We start from the raw sequence: 22560 nt of genomic DNA, 5'->3' as shown, positions 1-22560 counted from the left end.
AAAGAAGTGCTTGCTTTCAACACACGCCTGCTTGGAAGCATCTTGCTCATGATATCAAAGGCTGCCTGTGATAGTGGAATGGAGGAGACCAGTTTAAAGCAATTCAAAAGTCTGTCTTATCCACCATGTTCTCCCAAAGTCAGGAAAAAATCCTGATACAGAAAAAATAGGACAGACAGGTGAAGTAAAGGTTAAACTCTACAGGCACTAACTATTTTGTCAATAAACAAGGAGCCCCAAGCAGAGTGGAACACACTGGAGAAATGTCCAGAAGCTTACCACATGATGTGTCATGGAGTAATGGACTGCCAAGCCTGCCTCGAACAATTCTGACTGCCACCCCATCCCTGATGAGCTCAGAGTTTCCAGGATGGGAATCATCCTTTTGACCCCTGCATACTGAAATTTAGCATTCAGCCCAAGAGCACAGACCGACCCCTCCCACAGTCATCTGCACAGCAAGGTCCAGGCACAGCAACACTGTGGGTGTGTGGGCAGCAGGACTCTGCTCCAGAGACTGTCACCAGCAGCAGGGTGGGGTGGACACTTGGCAGGACTCTAGCATGTGTCACCAAGCAAGGCTGACAGAGACAGGGCAGGCTCGAGGCACAGTGCTCAGCAAAACAGCCTGTTTCAGTGGGAAATTTAAGATCTAAATGGAATGAATCATTGGAATGAGGAGTGGGATTTTCATAATCATCTTGCTATTTGTTATTTGGATTACTGCATGTAGCTTTCAGACATTTTTGAAATGAAGACGTGCATTTGTGCCTGCAAGCAGATGCTAAAGAAAAATGTAAAATTTACACATTTTCACACTTTCTGAAGTCCAGACATTAGAGGAATTTGACAGTGACCTCGCTATTGGTGTGAACTGCACTCACTAATTCCTTGCAAAAGCTTTAATTAACTGACAAAGTTAATAAAATTCAACAATGTCCAAGTCTCCAACAAACACCTGTGGTCAAGTGTCCAAGAGAAATTGTGCATGCCCCAGGATGTCAGGAGAAGCAGAGGAGACAGTGGGCTGTTCCTGACCTGCAGGTTTAACCCAGGAGCTTAACTCTGGAAATTCTCTGACATCCAGAGGAACGCACATCTGTGTTCTGATCATCAAGAGCATCAGCTCTTGCAGGGTCAAAAACATAAGCTGTGCAGGGATTTGTCCACTGGTACTTATCCAGGTCCACTGAAAGCACAGATCCTGATAGCATTTGAGCACTTACCTCATTTATTTCTATCCTTTGTCCAGACATATCATACACATCACCTGCAAGCAAGAAAGATGAAATTATAGCCACAAACTGCAGGTAAGTGCAGTCTCTGAACCACAGAATTGAGTAAAGTGTTTCTAAGTTTCTATTTTAAAAGTACATTGACATGGGCACTGATGACTGATGATACATAACAATCAGTTTCTATGTTTGTCCATGACAAAATCTGGAGACTGATAGATGCTTGAAATACAAAGTAGTTACCACAAAAGTGACTGGCTTTTGAGTAAAAAATACTTGTCTTGAGCTGAACAGAGAGAATAATGTTTCTAGTCCTAAGTAGGAAATGAAAGTGCTTCCAGGGGGTTGACTTATCTTGTGCCTTCTCTTTCAAAATCCAGCTCCCAGATCCTACAATTTGCAGCAGTCCCTGGACACCCACAGAAAATGAGTTTTTAAAGCCCATTTTTCCCACCACTAGATAGAAAGTCTGCTCTGTTGATTCTCCCCAAATGGATGATCTGAATTCATAGGAATTGAAGACATGTCATCTCCAAGAAATATTATTAGAACTTCTGCCTGGAGAAAAGTTTCACTTAGGAAGGTCGGGACTGTGCCAAGGCCAGCCAGTCCCAACACTTAATTGAAATAAGATCAAAATGGAATGACTTATAGGAGTGATTGACTCGTGTTTGCACCAGCAACCTCAACTGTGACCAAAGTCAATTGTAGTGCTGGTGTGCCTTCACAAAGGCCTCAGGAGTGTAAAACAAACACAGTAAACACCTCTTCTAAGAACCTATGCATCAGCTGATTCCCTGGGAATGATAGCCAAGAGGCTTTTGTACATCTCTTCCCTGAAGCCTTTAGAAGAGAGCAGAACTAAATAATCCTTTCTAGCATTGCTTACCAGAATGCTTCTGAGCAGCAGAGAAGTACTGTGCTAGGCAGAAGCTAAACATTTAGAAAACTACAGGCAATAGACTGTTTGCCTTCTTTGCATGTGTTTCCCATTAATTTCTTGAATCCTTACCCTGTATGTCACCTGTTGGTGGTGACATGCATTTCAGAAAAGTCAACTAAGGACACTTGATAAGAGAGATTACAAACTCCTCATTAGCAGCACTAATGTTAAATATCATAGTAACACTGTTTGAGATAAGATGATCTCCAAATATACAGATTAATAGGAAGAAATATCTTCTTTTATTAGGTCAGCTGATAGCACTGAGCAAAGATGCAAACTTTCTAGCACATTAGTGCATCAGGAGGTCTGACACAGGCAAAGCAAGCATCCATATACAAATAAGCAGTGACTAATTTCTCTGGGGCATCTAATGATGTTAATCAATTAGGCAGTTTACAAAGTGCCTCATCTCTTGAGCAGTATGAAGAAAACTGTCTGGGTTCATAGCATGAACAAGCCCTTTAAATCAATAACTTCTAGGACCTAACAGAGCTAACAATTCATGTTTCCCATTTTTTCCAACTCCCTGCAAACTTTTCTCTCTTCAGGTAGTTGAAGGATGTCAGGTATAAAGACAAAGACCAAGTCATTGACTACTCCAACTACCTGAAAACAATGTGGAAAATCACTGCTCATGACATGAGAAATTGCTGAGAGAGGACAGTGTGAGAAGCTGGCAAAATATGCAGATGAGCCCCATGAAGGGTGGCTGATTTCATAAATGATTAGAAGGGAGTGAGTTATGTGAGTTGCATGTTATATTTTGCAAGGTTAGCAATACCTGGCTAACCAGGCCAATAATACTATAAAAAGCTGTGATTACCTAACTAGTGATATCAGAAAAAAAAAAAAAAAAAAAAGCAAATTTGGGTACAGATTTTGTAAATCTGGGACAACTGAAGCAAAACGAATAGTGTTAGGGCAGTAGTGGGGCAGAAGAGGGGAGATAAAAGAGTGAGAAAAAAGGGGAAACAATTGATACGTGGCAAGTGATGCAATTAGGCTGTCCAGACATCCTTGAAGGGTAGCCTTACACTTGACCACTGCAGCTCCTTACATGGCACTCTCTTCTGGATATCAGATTTAGTCTCTGTGGATGAAGGGGCACACAGTGAAGAAAACCCAGAGAAAAAGACAAGCATACCATAGGATTTGCCATTGATGGAGCACTTGTTGAAACACATGATGTTCTGGGTGAGAGTTCCTGTTTTGTCTGAGAAGATGTATTTGATCTGCCCCAGTTCTTCGTTGAGTGTAGTGGTTCGAGCCTGAGCTGGCGTGTCATTCAGTGGGTAATACATTTTACGGTCCCAGTCAATGTAGAAACTGTTACCCAAGCGTATAATCTCCACACTAATGAAACAGAAGCAGAAGGCAATGGAATATTCATTAACTTAAGAGACAAGCTCTTTATCTTCAGCACCACCATTATCAATTGCAATTAGAAGACAACTTTGAAGGTAATGACAGGTTGAACTCATCTGCCCATAGGTGGCCTGTGGTAAGGGATGCTGAAGCAAATCCCACTGAAATGATATGCTAAATTTACAGCAGAAACTCATTTCCTTTGTTCATAAAGTAGTACTTTATAAAAGTACTTGGGAAGTTTCAGAAGTGTTTGGACTGAGAATTGGGGCAGGAGTAGTGCATTTCAGTTAGTGCCATCTCAGGAGATGGTTTCCAGCAGAGCTGTGGGCTGAGCTGAGCCCACTGCCAGGGGATGAGCACAGCCATGTCTCCAACAACAGAGCCATTGTGTCACTCAGTACCACCAAAAAAGAGTGGCATCAGCTCACAGATGACATGAATTTTCACCTTGCTGAGTGACATACTGGACAGGAATGGAATTAATTCCTCATGTTTACCAACACAAAAGAGAGTCTCAGCAGCAAAGCTGACTGAAGGTAGCTATAATGATAAATTGAACAGGGCTGTGCAGTGTCTACCCCAGCCCCAAGTTTTGAGAGCATCACAGACATGCTGCCTACCTGTCATTCCTGTCTATCACAAATAACCAACACAGCTCTGCATTGTCTGAGAAGAGAGAACACTCTCAACTGCACCAAGTACTTCAGCCTGGTTGCACCTACTTACCTGGCAATCCTCACACAGTCCTGAAGCCACCTCAAAGAACAGGCCATTCATTCACTGTTAGAAAGATGCTAATGGTGACAGGCTTCCAGCCCTGCTCCTATAGCATCCTACATACCTACACCTCCCCTTTAATTGCAAAATCATCCTCTCCTCTTCCAGGGCTCACTGCTGTCCCTACTCCAACACTGACAAAGCCTTCTGAAGGCATCAGAAACAAGGAAAGGGTCACTGTGGTTGTGTAGAAGCATCCATGATGGGGCTGTGTTAGGTTTTAAGGAAAATGCTGCTCCCAGTTAGGCAAAAGTTAAATCTCTCCTAAGATCAAAAGTGAAAGGAGCTTACAGCACGTACCTGACATAGAGTGAAATAGGTACCACGGTGTTTAGAATGATCACATATGACCAGAACATGAGGAAGCCAGAGTAGGAGGCAGAGTTGACACCCTCTGCCCAGGGCAGATAGACCTGGAAGTAGTAGCCCTTATCATGCTCCCAGATACCATTGCCAATGGCTAGGATGAGACACATCAGTGCTAAAAATGCAAAGATCTGGAAAAAAAAACAAAAAACAAAAATTAAAGACAAACCAAACAAATCAAAACCAAACAAAATGTATTGCATTTTAGAAACAAGGACTTTATTATGCACAAGTTAATCAGAAGACCCTAATGGGACAGGGTTGGATAGCCTAAATCATAGGAAAATGTGCCTGGGGATGAAGAGGAAAAAACAGCAAAATTATGATACTTTTACCTCGAGGACAAAGCTACACAGTACAGAGTCTGGCAACTTGGAATTAAAAGTCCTCAAACAGCTGGGGATTTAAATCCCAAGCAGACATCTCAGCAAGCATGGTTACAGCAGTCTGCTGTACAGCAAATCTCAAAAATTAAAGGCGAGTTGAGCTGAAGGTGCTCAAACATCTGGCTGCACACTTGGGAATAGAAACTGCCTGAAGGACTTGGCCATTTGCCAGATGTATCACAGTCTTCTTCATAATTTCTGAAAGACTACTAAGGATATCCAGCAGCATACAGCCTGGAATTTAGCACTGGATATTATTCTGATAGTTAGGGGAGAGTTAATTGCTTTCTCAAAGCTAATAGTTGCCTTGGTATTTGCCCTTACAATTTGATTGCATTTCCTTTGAGCAAACAAAAAGCAGAACCAACTAATGATGCATATCCTTGGGCTATAGAGAAGTCTGTTTCCTGAAGCCTAAAGTAACCAGGGCAACAGCAACTGGGAAGTAAATTTGAAATGGGGAAACCTTACTGAAAACTGGGGCTTGCTTGGGAACACTATTTAACAGACATAAAAACATTATATAGGTCATAAAACATTTTTTGATTAAAAAAAGACAAGACTGTAGCAATACATTTATTTGGAAAAGCAGACAAAAAGAACAGGAAGAAATAAATTTAACAGAAATTAATACAAATTGCAAGGAATTACAGCAGTGTGAATCTCTAACAATAATAAAGAATCGAGAATAGAAAAAAAAATGAAGTAATAAACAGGTGTGTGAAAAGCAAATATGTTAACAGACAGCTCTCCAAGAGGAAGGAGAAAGGAAAAAGTAGGACTTATCTGCCCTATGGTATATGAAAAAGGAAGGTTATGTTTACTGACACAGAGGATTGTGTGACTATCTGATAATAAGCATTTTCAGTGCAGCAAGTCCATCTAATTCAAAGATGGAAGCTTAGAGCATAGTTTTTAAACTTTAATAAGGTTAATTTTTAACAATGCCTTAAAAACTGGGAAGACCGACCATCTTGGAATCCTGCTAATATAATTACAATATTTGTAAGGTAGAAATGGTGATGGTGGGGGATATAAACTACAGTTAACTGTCATCCTTCCTGGACAAATGATGAGAAAAAATTCTTTTGGCACGATCTTTTCCAAACATTTGACATAAAACAACCAATATAATAATAAAAGAGTGAAGATATGGAGTCAATAGGCTGCACAAAAGAGCAATTAAAAATCATCTTTTTCAAGTATAATCATTAGGGAGGAAATATAAGTAAGTTGGACCATTATGTAAAGGCCACACAGCAACAATCACATTAAAACAGTAATCAACCTTTTAAAAAAACAGTAATTGAGGGACAAACATAGAAACATTGATGGCAAACCCAATATTTGTACTGCTGAGGTCATCTGTGGAAGGAAGAAAGATACTTCTGTGGAGCAATATGAATCACTTGGTGAAAAGTTCATGCCTGATTGATTCAAGTTTTAATATCAAAAAGCCACAAAAGGGAACTGCAGTGAGAAAAGGTGACAGACTGAGTTCCAGGGGACACATTTATTTCACACATGAGTAGTAGGTTTTCTATTTAATTGTGCGAAGCCAAATAAATTGCTTAGCTTGTGAAATGGAGACAATATTGCTTGCTGGAATGTGGTGCAGTGTTTTTAAACCTCTGTGAACCAGAAATTAAAACATACTTCAATCTGTGCTATTGTAATTATAAGGACTTAAGGGTATTTGAAAGGCATGACCCGCCTCACTGCTCCAGAGGTTAAAAATTATTCATTTGCAGAATATCACAATCCCTATAGGAATTTCAATGTATGATTCAGCAACCGAAATACATGCAGGGCAAGACAGGAGCTGAACATCCCCAAGGAGTCCTCACCCAGGGCTGGGGTGTTGGAACCAGATGATCTTTTTAAGGTCCCTTCGAATTCAAGCCACTCTGATTCTATACGACAGCCGCTCTTGCCTACAGCTGCACTTGATTTATGTACATTTTGTTGTCTGTGCACTGGGCATGTTAATGCTCTCACAACCCCACTCATGTGCCCCCCTCATGCTTGCAGAAAGCTCACTAACATGCTGTTTGATCTGAAACAAATGGAAAGGACCAAGCCATTAAAAGTAGGCCTCAAGATTAATTTCTGTGCACAGAAACAACTGCATTCAGGGTGTTGCAATTGTAACCACAGCCCTGATGAGAACAACATGAAAAATCATTGCTTGTGCATACTCATGGAGCTTCCCAGTATGAACACCACCCCTCCCTAGGTCCTGCCCATGCACTGACTGCTAAAGATCCTCTTGGTAAGAGTTTTGTAAAGAGGAAGTGACTTTGGACTTCAAGACAAACATTGACTGTTGGACTGTGAATTAAAACTGTTTCAGTTTCTTAATTGTTACTTTGAATTCTGCTCAAGGACTTGAAGCAGTCAGTTGTTTAGGAGAGGTACGTGAGAGCTCTGTCTCTGAAAATTTGCTCCCCTAGCCTGCTAGACAGCAGCTTTCAGAGAAAAAAGCATTTCTGGAGCTGGCAAGTGCATCCCCACTGGAGGAACATTAACTTCTCTCTCAGATGGATGAGAAGCACCTCCAAATGTGACAAAACAGCTATGACTGCCATCTGGGAAGGTTTTGAGTCTGATTAACCCTTGTTGAGGCAGACGAAGGCAGCATTTAACAGGTGCTCCCTTGGCGAACCTGCTTAAACACTGCTTTGTGCCTGGAAGTTTTACAGGCAAACAAACAAAAAATGGTTTTACCAGTGTTCATGCAGAGTAAGTTTCACTACATTTAAATTACCTATTTATAGTAAAGTTGTGGCTGCTTTGTATTCTCCAGCTCAAGAGCAGAATATACTGCCTGTTTTTTATGACCACACTCTGTAACCTTTGACCACCTGGTGAGCTGGAAAAACCAAGTGCCACATCCCCTTAGGTGTGCAAAGAGTCTGGTGTTTAATGTATGACAGAGCTTTACTTAGACATCAAAATTTTAGGTTAAAAATGTGTAAAGGAGACAAACACACCCTTGGCTCCTCCACCGCCCAAGAGCCCAGGCAGAGGCTGATGCAATCGGCTGCAACTTGTTCAGTTTTTTTTAAACAGAGCCAGGAGGTAAATTCATCTAATTTGTGTTTTATACAGAGAAGCCAAACAGATTGGAAGTCCTGGGTGGTATCCTGGGCTTGTGAAAGGAGATTTAGCAAATCTTATTTGAACATTAAATTCCAGATTCCCGGTTCAGTTTTCCTCTGCTCTGTTTCTGTGCTCTGTGAATCCCTCCACAGCCCATTCTCCTCTCCAGTCAGAGCACAGCAGAACACCTATGAAAGTGTGAAATTCTTCAAATGCTTGAAAAATTTTGAATGTAAGATGCTCAAACATTGTTTAAAATTAAGGGTATGTCCTTACTGTACACAGAGCAGGGCTTCAAGAGGGATTGAAGTTAACCCTGGAGTGGCTCTCTGTTATGTGGTACTGCTGGGCATCCCCAGGCTCACCTAAAGGAGTTTTGGGATCCCAAGAAAAATAACAGGAATACAGAGGCTGAGATTAAATGTGGAGGTTTGAGGGTGGTGCCACCCTGGAGACGTTTATTCTCTAAGCCCCTGTGCTGGGGAGGCATGAATTCATAGAGGGCAGGGAGAGCTCCGTTCAGCCTTGCTGTAATGCACAGACTTCTGGTGGATGTTTCCCCCAGGGCTTGTTCCAGTGCCTGGGAATGGATCCTGTCCCCAGCCAGCTGCTAGGGGGATCTGGAGAGCAAGAGTAGTAGAGAAGGAGCAGGAACAGTAAGCACTGACCACCAGACCTTCCCAGTGTCATAAACTGAAGGTGGTGCAGCATGCATGGGAAAGCATGACAAATTTGCACTCAAAGGGAAATAAAATATGAAATTAAAGACCTTTCCTTCAAGCAACATTAATTAAAGTAGTGTCAGAGTGTATGTCTTCCTTCCCTGAGTGGCTTTGAACTCAAGCAATAAAATCTTGAGAGAGTCTGTGAAAGAATCACTATTTCTGCCTGGAAGTACTTGCCATTTGTTAAAACCACTGATGAGCTTAACCCTCAAATTCAATCTGTTTTTCAATCTGAGAACAGTGTCTGCTATGTAAGATTAATGTTCTCAAATTTCCCAGCTGCTTAAAACACCAGCTTCTGAGTATTAATGAGACCATGTCTAATAATTTACCCTAATGTGTTAAGTCAGGAGATGGCATAGTGTAAATTAGCAAACTCAATTACCAAGTCCTGTGCAGATATCACAAGAGATGCAAAGAAATTGGGAAGAAGAGAGAGAACTGCTAATGTTTATTTAAATAGAAAATGACAAAATTACTAGAAGGAAAAAAGGGCTTTGCAGCCTTCAAAATATTTCTCACCCAAAAATGCAGAGGAGAAAAGGTAGATTAAATGACAAGTTTAGAAGGAAAGTCCTTAATTCTGTCAATGTAATGGCCTTGTTTTGCAGGATGGGCTGGCAGAGGCACTGCAGAACTCAGGCTGATGATAAATTATGATGTACTTTTTATTTTTATCATTAGTCACTTCTGATATTCCCCCATTTGTGTGGACAGAGAGGTGGTGCATCTGGAAATGATGAACACATCTGAAGAAAGGAAGACACATTAATCAGACTTACCACCAACACAAGGACATTCATGAGCCGATCAATGCTTGTTCGCTTAAAAGTTGTTTTTCCACTGTTCTGCATGAGTTTTGTGTCTGGCCCTGGAGATGAAGCACACTTGTTAATTTTAGTAATAAAGCTTAGCTGTTCTAAAGCTGATTCCCTCTGAGGCCCCACTGTGTTTTCAGCATAAATAACCATTACAGCTCTCATGAAGTCAGGTACACACAGTTTAGACTGCAAGTGGGAAACCTGGGCAGAAACAAGTTAAGTCATTTGTCTGAGACTATATGGAGAGAGTCACATAAAACCACTAAATCTGGACTTCGACTCAACTATTTTTTTTCAACATTCAACCCTTCCATTCAGGTTTAATCACTTCTCACAGTATATTTGGCATTGCTATGTTATTTGTGACATATTATGTCTTATTTCACATGTCTACAGGAGTATAGAAACAATAGAAGGACTATGTTCATGAAAAGCATAGATCTAATCAATAATATTATTGATGACCCTGATATTCCAATGTGGATGAAAATCACATAGAAATGATTCAGAGTGTTTACTGCAATACACTTGAGTGAATTCTTAACCAAATTTAATTGTTACATTCTTTCTTAGTCATCGATCAAAACTCCCCTCCTGTACTTTGCTGTGTGGATTTCTGAAACTTTTTTCTTCTCGTGCCTGGAAGCACAAGTACTTGATTCCTTTGTGGATGCTGGGTGTGATGTATCCCCACACTAGTGGTTCTGGGCTCTGCAATCAGCATGTCAATCTTTTTACCTACCAGCATAAATGACAAGCCCAAAGCACCACTCTGTGTTCCTGATAGTACAGCCTCTCAGCAACATCTTCTCATTGTCCAGGGCATATTTCTCTCCCCAAAGAGTAAGAGTTCCTGTGAATTTATCCAGTTTGTTGTTTGGTGCCTCACATCTGACTTCTCCTGTAAAAATAATGTAAAAGCAAAAATGGAAATCTTTGTCCAGAAAAGTGTCATCAATACTGCATTCCCAGCTGTTCCTCAGAGAGACAATATTTCACACTCTAGTTACAGCCGATTCCTATCCCTATTGTTCCCATTCTATATCTTATATTTACTGATGTTCTGGGATGTTGCTCCTTTCCCATATTCATCTCATAAATGAAAGGACCACAGTGAACTTGGATTTATCCAATTCTTTGAACATGGCAATTTTTTATTGGTAGAGTACAAAACAAAGTTTCCACAGCTTCTATGTGGGTGAGAAGAAGTGTTGAAACAGCAACATACTTTTAATCTATTCACAGCAAATTCATAGCAGTAGGATGTCACTGGCTAACTTTAGCTAAAAGTGCTGACATCACCTTCTTTCCTATTTCATTTTCTCTCAAATTGCAGAAGCCCAAGTGAATATAATCATAGCCTAAAGGCTGCAGAAGAGTAATTAACTAAGGTGTCTTTGTTCACTGATTTTTAATTTCATCTGTTTTATAACTCATGTCCCAGGAGCACATAAAAAGATACCACTACCTTCTTTGGCCACTGAGTTGACACTGTAAGTGACTGGAGTGTCTATTGCCATGCTTTATATTTATTTCTTGTAATAAAATGTGTTCAGATACATCAGTATAAAAATGACTATTTAAATCAAGGGCTGCACCTGACATTTAAAGATTCAAAGCAGAGCCCTGTAGATGTATTGAGAACTGGAAAATACAAATATGCCTTACTGAAAGGCAATCTAGGAGTTCAGTCTGTTCACTTAAACAGCAGTTATGTTCATCACAGGCTATAAATACCTACTAAAATATTAGCATTTGCAAAGAATACTATTCTTCTAGCTGCTCTCAGATTTACACACCAAGCTCAAGAGACTAGAAACAAAATCCAGAGAAGTCCAGAAGAAAAGTCCAGCTTCAAGTGTCATGATTGTGTTCACCACTACAGATTTAAAATCAAACATTATGCAAATTATCAAAAAAGCAACTCTAATCTGGGGCAGACAAACCATTAGACATGAAAGACTGAATAATTAGGAAATTCAGTGACACATGTGGCATGAGAATTCATACTAACAACTGTGCTTCTCTTCTATTTTATCATCTGGTTGGTTAGTCCAACAAGGACCAGACCTGTGCCCCCTCGTTTCTGACAGTCTCTAGTAACCAGACCCATCTCACTGCCTCCCTCACAAACACCTTGAAAACACAAAGGAAACCGAGGTTTTGCACTGGAACCTCAAACAATGCAAAGCAAAACCAGGGTATGGTCTCCCACCAGGAACACTGTGCCTGCTGTGGGACAGTGCTCTTGTGAGCACCTCATGTGTCCACATCTGCTTTCCCATAAGTGGGTGGGCTAGGCTTCTGACACACTGATTGTGAGATCAGAAGGGATTCATCCAAATGAGACTGACCACAAAGAGTGAGAAGCTCTAAAGATCCCTCCAGGGCAGCTGCATTAAGCCCAGTAGCTCTGCAACTGGAGGCACCACAGCCAGGCACCATGCCTCCTGCCCCCTCACCCAGCAACAGCAATAAGGTATCTGGAGTACATTTCATCTGAAAGGGTTAAATACTGCCAAGTCAACTGTGATAAGCAGAGGGTAAATGAAAAGTATTGCTGCCTTTCTCATTTCCCAGTTCCCCAAATCAAGCAAAGAAATCTAGTGTTTTGCAAGCTTCTTCCTTATCTGAACCATCAAACAAACATCATAACTCACATTAAGCATTCCACTGAGTGCCTGTATTAGCTGCACAACCCTGTCCTCTCTTCCTGTCTTAAAAAGTAATTAGATAAAGAGTTACATAAATATTTAAATATTTCTACTGAGGTTTGCTAAGGGAAATGAAAGGCTGGGTCTGATTCCAGGCACTCTTCCCAGTACACTGTCAAATATAAATCATCTTGGGAAACATTTTATTCATTTTAAGTATTGTGAAGAGGCCACTTTTATTTACAACATAAGTAAAATAGAGATTTAGAGAATAAATAAATAAATATCCAATAACAAAATTCTCAATTTTCCAAAATATTTTAAATGTTTTTTAATTTAAATGTTTTTTAATTAAGCACTTCCAAGAACACAGTGCCTTTAGATAACCATCACACCAAGCATCTTGAAAAATTATCTAAGATTAAGATTTTGCTTATAAATTTATAGACACTTCAGCCTGCTCAGGAAAATAATTGAGGCATGCCACTCCAATTATTAACATTAAGCATCTAACTGTACATGTAAAAGCCTATTTCTTAAGACCAAAAACACTCAGAACCTCAGCCATCACTTCAAAAGAAATCCTGATGTACTGAGCTGACACTTGGCAAAACCCACACATATTATTGCATAAACCCTCAACAAAGAAGGCAAAAGAAACTCTATCAGAGACAGTCTCAGCTATGTTCTTTGCCACTACTCACCACTTGTCCTGGAATCATCTACTTATTTCAAAAACTCTTTTTTTCCTAAAATTATATTCCCTCTATATCTAAAAGTATTTCCTGAGAGCCTGCAGTCCTTGAGGCGTTCCAAGGGCAGTAGCATTCATTCCACCCCTTTCCATAACAACTCCTCCTGTAATCTGGACCTCATATCTAAGCCAGCAGGGCACTGCAGAACGTGACTAGCACTACTTGGTCTGTTCCCCCGTCTTGTCTCCACAGACAGATGATATGTGACCATGGGGAATTCTGGTTTTGACTGGTCTAGCTCCTTCCTCTGTATATGCTGCTAAGTATTCTCTGGCATCCAGTGACAGGACACATGGGAATGGTTGAAGTTGCATCAGAAGAGGTTCAGACTGGACCTCTCAGGAAACATTATTGAGAGGGTGACCACTCACTTGAACAGGCTTCCTAGAGAGGTCACCGACAGGCCCCCAGCCTGTCAGGTTTAACAGGTATTTGGACAGTGCCCTTAAACACATACTTTAACTTTTGGTCAGCTCTGAGGTGGTCAGACCATTGGACTAGATGATCATTGTAGATACCTTCTATTCTATTCTATTCTATTCTATTCTATTCTATTCTATTCTATTCTATTCTATTCTATTCTATTCTATTCTATTCTATTCTATTCTATTCCATTCCATTCCATTCCATTCCATTCCATTCCATTCCATTCCATTCCATCTTGTATTTGATACAGAAAACAGTGCTAAGAAAGGACACATTTCCTATTATACCCATCTATACTGCTTGCTTTAGATATTTTAAAACTCAGTCTTTATTGTTGCATTGAGAGAGGAAAGGAACAACTTCAGGGTGAGGCTTCAGGCTGGGAAGGCTCACCTGTCCTCTGTGCACAGTTATTCCTCAGGTCTGTGTGGGGTCTGGGAAGTGCCACTGATCAGAAGATAAATGTAATCAGTGCATCAGCATTGCTACAACAGTGTGTAGATATCTTGAACTAAGCATATGATTTTGGGAGAACAGCTTTCATTGTGCAGTTATGTGAACTCTTGTGCTGGCTTTCAAGGTGGTTAGTCTCGACTTATGCAGACAGACAAATGAAAAGTGTCCATCCACAAAAATTGCCACCAATGCAGTCAGTGTCAGGTCATAGCCATGTGTGGCACCAAGACTTGCAAGCAAAGAGGGACCTTTTCCTTTACATGTGGTGGACCTTTTTCTTTACACCTGTTGTACAGACTGCAGAGTGCCTGTTCTGTTTTGCCGGCAGGAAGAGTCCCAACCACTCTCTCTAATTTGGGTAAGTCACCTGTAAAGTGAATTTTCCATTTATACTCACCATTGAACTCTGTCAGCTTCTGAAGGTCTTCTCCAAGCTCTGCAGTGACTGTTAGTGCCTGCTTCACCTTCAGGTTTGTTTCACTGTGACAAACAATATAGGAAAAAAACATGACCTGAAAGTCATATGTGAACTGAAAGCTTTCCTTGAAAATCACTTCTGCTCTTGAGGACAGTCTTCTTCCTTAGACATCTGATGGACTATGATACTGTACATCTGTTTCACCTGGCCAAAGAGTGTAGATTGTCTCTTTGAGTTGCAAAGACAAGCATTCAGAGGAATTCTGAGCATAGTACCAAAGGTGAAGTGGCTCTGTCTTCTTAATTTCACCACAGAGCAGTGCACTCTTTACCCTGTCACTCATGACACATTTTAAATCCAAGGTATTACATTTATGAGAGCTCTGAGTATTTTCTCCCATGGTATTCTGATCTGAAAGATTGCTTCAGTCCTGGGACTAGCTAGCTGGGGAGCTGGAAACACAATGTCAAAAGCATACTGCATTTGTTCAGGGCCTTGTAGAAGTGGCACTTGTGTGTATGAAAACTACAAACCCATTTTCACTAGAAATCACATAGGGAAAGTCCAGAGGGCTGTCTGCAGGGTCTTGGGAGAGACACAATTTCTTGTAATTTCTGGTCTTGCTTAGTTGCTCAGACTGTTGCTAGTTCTGAACAATACAGAAAAGGTAATGCAAACTTCGTCATAAAGGTGAGTCAGCTCCAGTTTATTCCAATTTATACAAGTTGCAGCCCTCTGGTTTTGTAGCTAGTTGTGTCCTGGGGTGGGCAGCATTTGGAAGCCTTTTCTGTGTGCTTGCATTCATATTATTCTATAGCAGACCAAAGCAGATTACCAGAGTTATTCATTATGATTATTTCACCCAGATAATCTTTCTCAAGGAAAATACTAGAGAGAAAAGCAGCAGCTTCTGCTGGGGATATTGCAGGGACATGTGTCTTACTAACTCTCAGTGTCAGAAGAGCTGTCACTGAAAAGTAAAGTTCCCTCCTCACATGACATTTGCACTCAAGAAGCAAAAGTACCCACCAGAAGATGTTACTTTCAAGATACCTACCCAAAGTTTATTCTACATGTTATGAAACTCTTGCTACCAAAGATATTGCAGTTATGCCTGCAGCACCCAAGGTCACTAGGAATGTGTCTTTGCTGTGGTGGCCGTGATTGCACACCAGGGCCAGGCTCACTTACCCATCCAGCTCAGCTGTCTCAATGTATGTCAGGCTGTGCGGCTCACTGCTCGACAGCAACAGGAGATCAGCCTGAGCACAGAGAGACAGACAGACTTGGCATGAATTCACACAGTCAGCAGGCATTGCAGATCAGTGCTGCTTGTGGCTACTGCCACATCATCACTATGACTGATTTTCTTATGAGTGATAAGAGTGGCAGAGATTAACTGTGATCAGGATAGAGACAAACAGTACTCACTGTCACAAAGTTGTTGTTTCCTAGTTTTATTATATCCCCCACTTGGACATTCATCCATTTTTGCTCCTTTAACCTGCAAAGAAAACACTGGTAAGTAAGCACATATAGCAAATGCCACTTGGCTCCTGGAGCCAGACCATAGCTGCCATCAGGACTTAAGAGCAGGGCCTGCCGTGATGTGTCCTGATCATGGACTAAGCTGCAGGATCACCACAGTACAAAAAAAAAAAAGCAGTAAAAATCAATAAAAGCAGTGTTTGGGCTGACCAATGCTGGGTGAGACCAAGACCCACAATAGTAGTACAGTCCATGTGCACTATCCTTGTCCTTGTCTCTGCAGTGCCTACTCCCTTCCTTCCTTCTCTTAAAGGGCCACATTGCCTCAAAAAACCCTCTCTGCTTTGTGTGAGAGACTTCATCTGGGAAAACTGCAGATTGTGTAAGGTTTTCTGAGTGGTACTAAGGGCAAGAGTAACCAGCTTTCAGGAAGGTCAGCGCAGGTGCTTTGGCTGTGCACTTGCCTGTCTGAGCCATGTATGCAGTGGTGTTCACAGCATTAAGCCAGATGTGCACACAGGAAGCCAGCTAAACTGCAAGCACCAACACAGCCAATATAGCTGTACATGAAAATTCTAGAGGTGAGAAAAGATCAGTCTCAAAGCAGGACTGGGAGCTCAAGCTTGAACTCAGTTCAATCTTGCTTATTCAGTGTTGGTTAGAGCTGGACACGATCTGTGGTTTCTAGGTTTTGGAAAAGGCAAAACATTATAAAATTTCTATGTCAAAATTTGTTTCCTAGACACAGTAACTAATACACAGTAAACTAAGAAACTTGTTTACTTAGCAGAGAGCACAAAAAACTATGTCCCTATTCTTCAGTTTCCACTTATATTTTTAACTGTTTGATCATCTGTTGGAGTTTGCACAATGTATTGCTATCTATAGTGTGGAAAAAAGTCACAAAATACTTCCCAGCTGTCTACAGCTGTGTCCTATGCATAGTTGTACTCCACAGAGCTGCAAGCACATCTGTCTGCCATGAAAACGCCTCTGCTATTTTTTCTGCAGGAAAGAACAGTACAATGTCCAAAGCACGCAGCTGAAATATTTTGGGTACATTTAAGCCAGAAGTGCTACACACACTTGAAGTATAATGAAGTGTATGAAAGAGATATTCCAGCTTCTTAAGTTGAAATATCTTGTTCATAATGCCTAGTTTTGCTTAATGCAAAATAAATGCTCTGAGTATAAATGGATCCAGAAGATAGCTTTGCATGTTGCTTTTGTGGGATAAGGTGTAAAGTAATACAAGACTCTGAAATTCTTACTTATACATAAACACCCATGAACAGAGAAAGAGTTTAATTTTTGTCAGCATAAGGTCACAGCCATAATGTCTGCACAGATTCTGGTACTGTGTCTAGGGTTTCTTAATCAGACAGTCCAAAACTGCATGATGAAGTAGTAGTATGAAACACAATTCAATTTTAAATTGTTTAGTGATCCTTGAGAATTACACACACACACAAAGAAAAAAAAAATTACTAATAAAATGCTTTTCCCTGTGAGAACTACAGGAAAAAGGACTTACATGCCATTGATCAGGACCTGGACTGGACGGTTGTTGACATGTTTGTCACTTTTGTGTCGATTCTGTAAATTGGATCAGAAAGTTAAAAGGCATTTCCAGGAAACCAAACACAGGAGCCATAGGCAGTTCATTAACATTTTAGGTTTCCACACAGGTGGCTGTATGGGTCAGGCAGATTAGGGTCACAACTGAGTCAGTGTCCAGCACATGTTTACGGCAGTGACACAGAGCATAACCAGACTGCAAAGGGCAACAGGCAACACTGGGCTTGCTCTTGGAGAGAAGAAGGAAGGTAGAGCCTTGCATCTCACTTCAGCACAGCTCTGACTCAGCTGGCATTGCTCCCACCCACCTCAGTCTGTAAACACCAGAGAATTCATTCCTCTGCTCTCATATGGAAAGTAGCCACTGATATTTTGGCATTGCTCCATTGAACATCAAAATCATTTTAATAATGAGAGAAAATCAGATGCCAAACTCAGCTCTACTATCACTCTGTGAAGTCAATTGGGATTATGACCATTAGCTCTGATGGCAGCAGACTTTGGCCAAATCAGAGCAAGTTTGAAAAATCATAAATGGGTTGAGCACTTGCTTCCTACCAAATTGTTTTTCCACCTAAATTTTACAAGATGATAGAGGATAAGTTCTCCAAATTGGAAATCTAAGAAAATATTTCTGTGCCTGCATCCAGACATATCTATGAGTGATCACATTTTCAGACATGCTGAGCAGTTTCAGAGAAAGTCAATGGAGCTGCTGAGCTGGTCATCAATTTGGAAATTCTAGCTCCTGTTTCAGTAACAAACTATAGATTTTAGGGACTTAATTTTCTGACCCCATCTGATTACTTGCCACCAGTTTTTTTATGCAGTTTATTTCAGTTACTCTGCTGAAGAATCACAGGCCAACTCCAAAGTACAGGTCAGAAATACAGTTCTTACAAAATCATCAATAGCATCCTTGACTCCTGATACAGCTAGCACAAGCACCAGGGGCACCACTGTTGTAAACCAGGCCAGTGAGGAAATCTGCGGAATCAGCTGTAGGAAGAAAAGATCTGAGTTAAAACATTTCCTGCCAGTTCAGAAAGCCACTGCTTCCTAACCAAGCTGCAGACAACATTTTTCTATGATATCTGAATATAGAATAAATACAGAAATGTAGCTCCATCCCTGATATGTGACCCTCCACCCCCTTAAAAGGTGGGAGAGCCAGGGAACCTATGTTTTCCTTACAAAGCAAGCTATAATTTAAGTTAGAAAAATGAAGCTGTCAGAAAGTGTAGTGGGTTGCTCTTTATTGTTGTTTGCAGAATTAGGATTGCCAAATCCCCAGGATATTTCTTTGGAAGTACTGACATGGGCAAGCCCCCTGTGAGGGACTCAAGAGCTATCTGAGCAAAACCAGCTGTGCAGAGCCCTCAAAAGCTTCTGTTCTTTGTTTCAGTAACTTCTCATGAAGTAAATTTTGCATCAACGGACAATGCAAGCTGTTGCCAGGGCTGACCTTGCTCTCCCAAGAGCAGCACAGCCATCTTTGTTTCCTGCATCTTTTACAGTGAGAGGACCAAAGCATTGAGGGTGATTCTCTTAGGCCATCAGTCATGCCGAGGGAGATGTCTCATTCCCACACAATTCTCCCCTTCCTCTAGAAGTGCAGCACCAGGGATGGAAGCAATGTGAAAAGAGCATTCGTGTGTCCCTCAGTTTGGATCTGGGAAGTGACAATGCCAGGTGCGTTCTGAAGTTGATATTTATGCACTGTCATAGCCTAGATCCTACAGGCACCATAGCCCTGCTCAGCTGTACAGGATGCAACTGCTTCCTTCTCATCTGCCTTGGAAAATGCATGTCCTGAGGGTCTGTGCCAAAGGAGGGGGAGACAGAATCCCCACAGCCTGCCCATCACATCCACACTTGATGCAGGAATAGTCCCACAGGGATGGAGTGAGGAATATGTAGACTAATGCCTGCCCTCTTTAGGCTACCTTGATGTAAAGAAAAGGCTGTGTGCTTTTATATATAGCCAACCCTAGATGGCCTAGCTAAACACACAGTGGAATAATTTAAGGCAAATACTTTGAAATCCCGTGAATTTGACAGACAAACAGCTAGAGTGCAGTACAACAACATAGGAACTGTGCTCTCAGCTCAGCTAAAAAGAAACCTTCTCTTAAAAAATATAGATGCACTGTAATTTCAAAAATTCATTCCCTGTAAATAAGCAAAAAAGATCATATGTGGTTTGCTGAAGGCTTAACCACATTTCACCTATGCTTTTTTGAGCTGAAATTATATTAAAAAAGCATTTGAAATGGGTTATTTTGCAACTTTTTGTGCAGTGAAATGATTAACTTTAAAACATTAAGCTTGAACCATGATCAAAATTACACACTTCTTTTGATAACATATATTCTAATACGACACAAAAATGGCAGAGTACACAGCAAGGTGCAAAGGGGCAGAAATCCTGATATCAATTTATCCAGTGTGTTTAGCTTTCAGGGTATCATTAGCAACAGTGATGAGCAAAGTGCAACATAATGCCATTGCAATTCACAGGGCTCAACAGTGCTGTCAGTGTCTGGCACACTCCCTGCTGGACACCTTCCTCACCCTGGAAAAGGGAGCAGCAATATCCAGCTTTATGCAAATTAGCCACAACCTTAAGCCTTCCTGATGTTAACTCCTTCCCTCCCAGGGAAACACCACAGGTTACAAAGGTGGCATCCATCTTGCTGTTTTCCTTTGTGACTGCCTGTGGAATTCACCCTGAAATCTATGGGTAAGAGACAACTTGGCTTTATAGTACAGGATGAATAAGTAATGCAAGTCTGAGGACAGCCAGGAGCATTCAAAAGTAGACACAAAGGGATAGTAGGGCAGGGCATGAAAATGTTGCACAGTTTGTTGAAAACTAATTAACTTTTTCCTTCATTTAGTTCAAACGCTCATATCCAAAGGTAAAAGAGAAAATTGCTTTTTTCTGCCCTACTTTCTATGTACTGTAAGATTTTACTAAGATGCTAATTCACACCAGGAATATAGCTTGCACTTCATTACACCTGTCAAACATAGACTGGCTTTGATAACAGAGAACAATCTGCTGGAAACAGCAGAGTGATTTCATACCTGCAAAATCAGCAAGAAAAGGAAGTAAGCATTGGCTATTCGCTGAAACTGCTCAAACAGGTTGAGAGGCAGGAAAGTGAAGAAATTGTATTTCGATGTTTTAATTGAATTGTTCTGTAGGGAAAAAAAATGAAAATAAGTAGAATTGGTAAAACAGGAAACAAAATTATAGCACAACAAATTTCAACTGTGTCTTACTTGCTTATATTTAGCAATAGCATTGTTCCCTACAGCAGCTCAAAAAGCGTTTCCTTTTCCCCCCACACAATCATGCCAAGTATGGATAAACAGAGAATTCCTCTTAGAATGGGTGAAAACATGATGCTTGGCTAATGCAAGTGCTGCTGCAGGTAGATAAACTTGTATGTCGTTGTTCACAACATCTTCCCTTTATTTAGTCTTACTTACACACTGCACAGAGAAAATTGAGAATTGTAACCAGAATACAACCATTTTGCTGTTAGCATCTATAAAGCAGGGCTGGAAAACACGTGCCAGGTCCACCATCTGTAGCTTGTCTGATGCTTTGAAAAATCCTGGCTGGACAACCCTACTGGAGGCATATGTCCTCCCAAGAGCAGAATATGACATTATTTTTATTATTATTATAATTTTGAGTTTATTCAGCAAACTTTCAGCTCAGCAGCTTCAACGGGTGGCTTGTTTCTATTCACAAAAATCACTAGGATGTGGCATTGTGCAAACAGTCACTAATACAAGAACTCACTATTTCAGTAAGTGAGCTGCAGCTCTGTTCCCTATTTCCAGTTTCCTTTTCTAATTTCAAATGGCCCCTCAGCCACAAGAAGTGGTTGCTCCCCAGTCTGTCTTTTGCAAACCACAGAAAGACCTAAGCTTGAAATTGCAGAATGGGCTATTTTCTTTCTCCAAAGATAAGAGTTGTTTGGTCCAATACATGCTACCAGCCAGACAGGCTCAATGCATCCTACTGAACCACCAGCTGCTGCTGTTCTTTAGTTTTCAGGTGTGCTAGACTATCTTTTCATATGATGTTTAACAGGCCCTGGTCCAGGCTTAGTTCTGGAAGGATGAATCTCCCTTGTTGTGAGAACATCTTAAATTTTTCCCCCTGGAGAGCTTCTGCTCTCCAGACAATGCCCATTAACCCCTTTCCAAGGAACCTCAGGTATGACAGCACAAGGAGGCAGATATAAAGCACACCTGAATTCCATAATAAATATGCTGGTTCAACAGCAGAGAAAATGGTGATTGCAGTATTTGTAATAGCCTTTAGATATTGTTAAGGTGGTGGGAGGACAGAAGCTGCTAAGTATGAATCACAGCCCACTTCTTATCCATGCATTAATCCGGGATCTCAACATCAACACTGACATGCATCAGCATGTTTCCAGCACTAAACCAATTATTTCAGGTTACCACTGAAAGGTATGTGTGGGGGAAGCTGTTCCATCTTAGGCAGTTACTGGATTTCTCTACCTTCAGACACACAGTACAGCGTATGTTCTTCAGCATTAAAATCAAGTTTTATCCCTTGGACAAGCCAAATGAGTAAGTCTCTAAAAGGGCAGAAATTAAAACAGCCTTCATAGAAGACCTAGCCAAATCCTCCTGTTGATTGCACTCCAGCAAGAAAATATATTTATCAGTGATCATCATACATACAATACATACAGCCTGTCTCCTGGCATCAGGCAGCTACCTGCAAGTGTGGCTAACTCTGTCTATGCCATGATGTGTAGCTAAATTTGGTTTATTTCAAAATCCTTAACCATGGGGTATGTGTCATGGACAGGCTCCATGGACACTGCTGAAACAGAAGCAATGGAAAAACAGCATCCTCTGCAAACCCAGCATGCTAGGAACTAAATTGCTTGACAAGACTGTATCTATCAGGCACACAGTCTAGCAGACTTTTTTAATAAAAGCTGGATCTAAATAAAGAAATCTGTCCACTATTCTGAGGACAAGTATTATGACCAATTACTTA

The 22560-nt window shown here is 40.9% G+C and overlaps 1 protein-coding gene across 5 annotated transcripts in view; it reads right to left on the bottom strand.

The window, feature by feature from the left end:
* Positions 1 to 22560, bottom strand: part of LOC110484181 (phospholipid-transporting ATPase ID) — an 85586-nt gene that overhangs the window by 23049 nt on the left and 39977 nt on the right. For all 5 annotated transcript variants that reach the window (XM_021554646.3, XM_085566085.1, XM_085566087.1 and 2 more), the window contains 11 exons: positions 20592 to 20705; positions 18402 to 18500; positions 17458 to 17519; positions 15867 to 15939; positions 15627 to 15697; positions 14415 to 14497; positions 10469 to 10627; positions 9688 to 9776; positions 4627 to 4823; positions 3326 to 3534; positions 1227 to 1270 (listed from right to left, as the gene is read on the bottom strand). In XM_021554646.3, the coding sequence (XP_021410321.1) occupies positions 1227 to 1270; positions 3326 to 3534; positions 4627 to 4823; positions 9688 to 9776; positions 10469 to 10627; positions 14415 to 14497; positions 15627 to 15697; positions 15867 to 15939; positions 17458 to 17519; positions 18402 to 18500; positions 20592 to 20705 (1200 nt within the window). The remainder of the gene's footprint in view (positions 1 to 1226; positions 1271 to 3325; positions 3535 to 4626; positions 4824 to 9687; positions 9777 to 10468; positions 10628 to 14414; positions 14498 to 15626; positions 15698 to 15866; positions 15940 to 17457; positions 17520 to 18401; positions 18501 to 20591; positions 20706 to 22560) is intronic.

Source organism: Lonchura striata, chromosome Z (genome assembly GCF_050655825.1).
Source record: "Lonchura striata isolate lonStrDom1 chromosome Z, ASM5065582v1, whole genome shotgun sequence".
In the NCBI taxonomy this organism is placed as follows: domain Eukaryota; kingdom Metazoa; phylum Chordata; class Aves; order Passeriformes; family Estrildidae; genus Lonchura; species Lonchura striata.
This window is presented reverse-complemented; position numbering and strand designations above follow the sequence as displayed.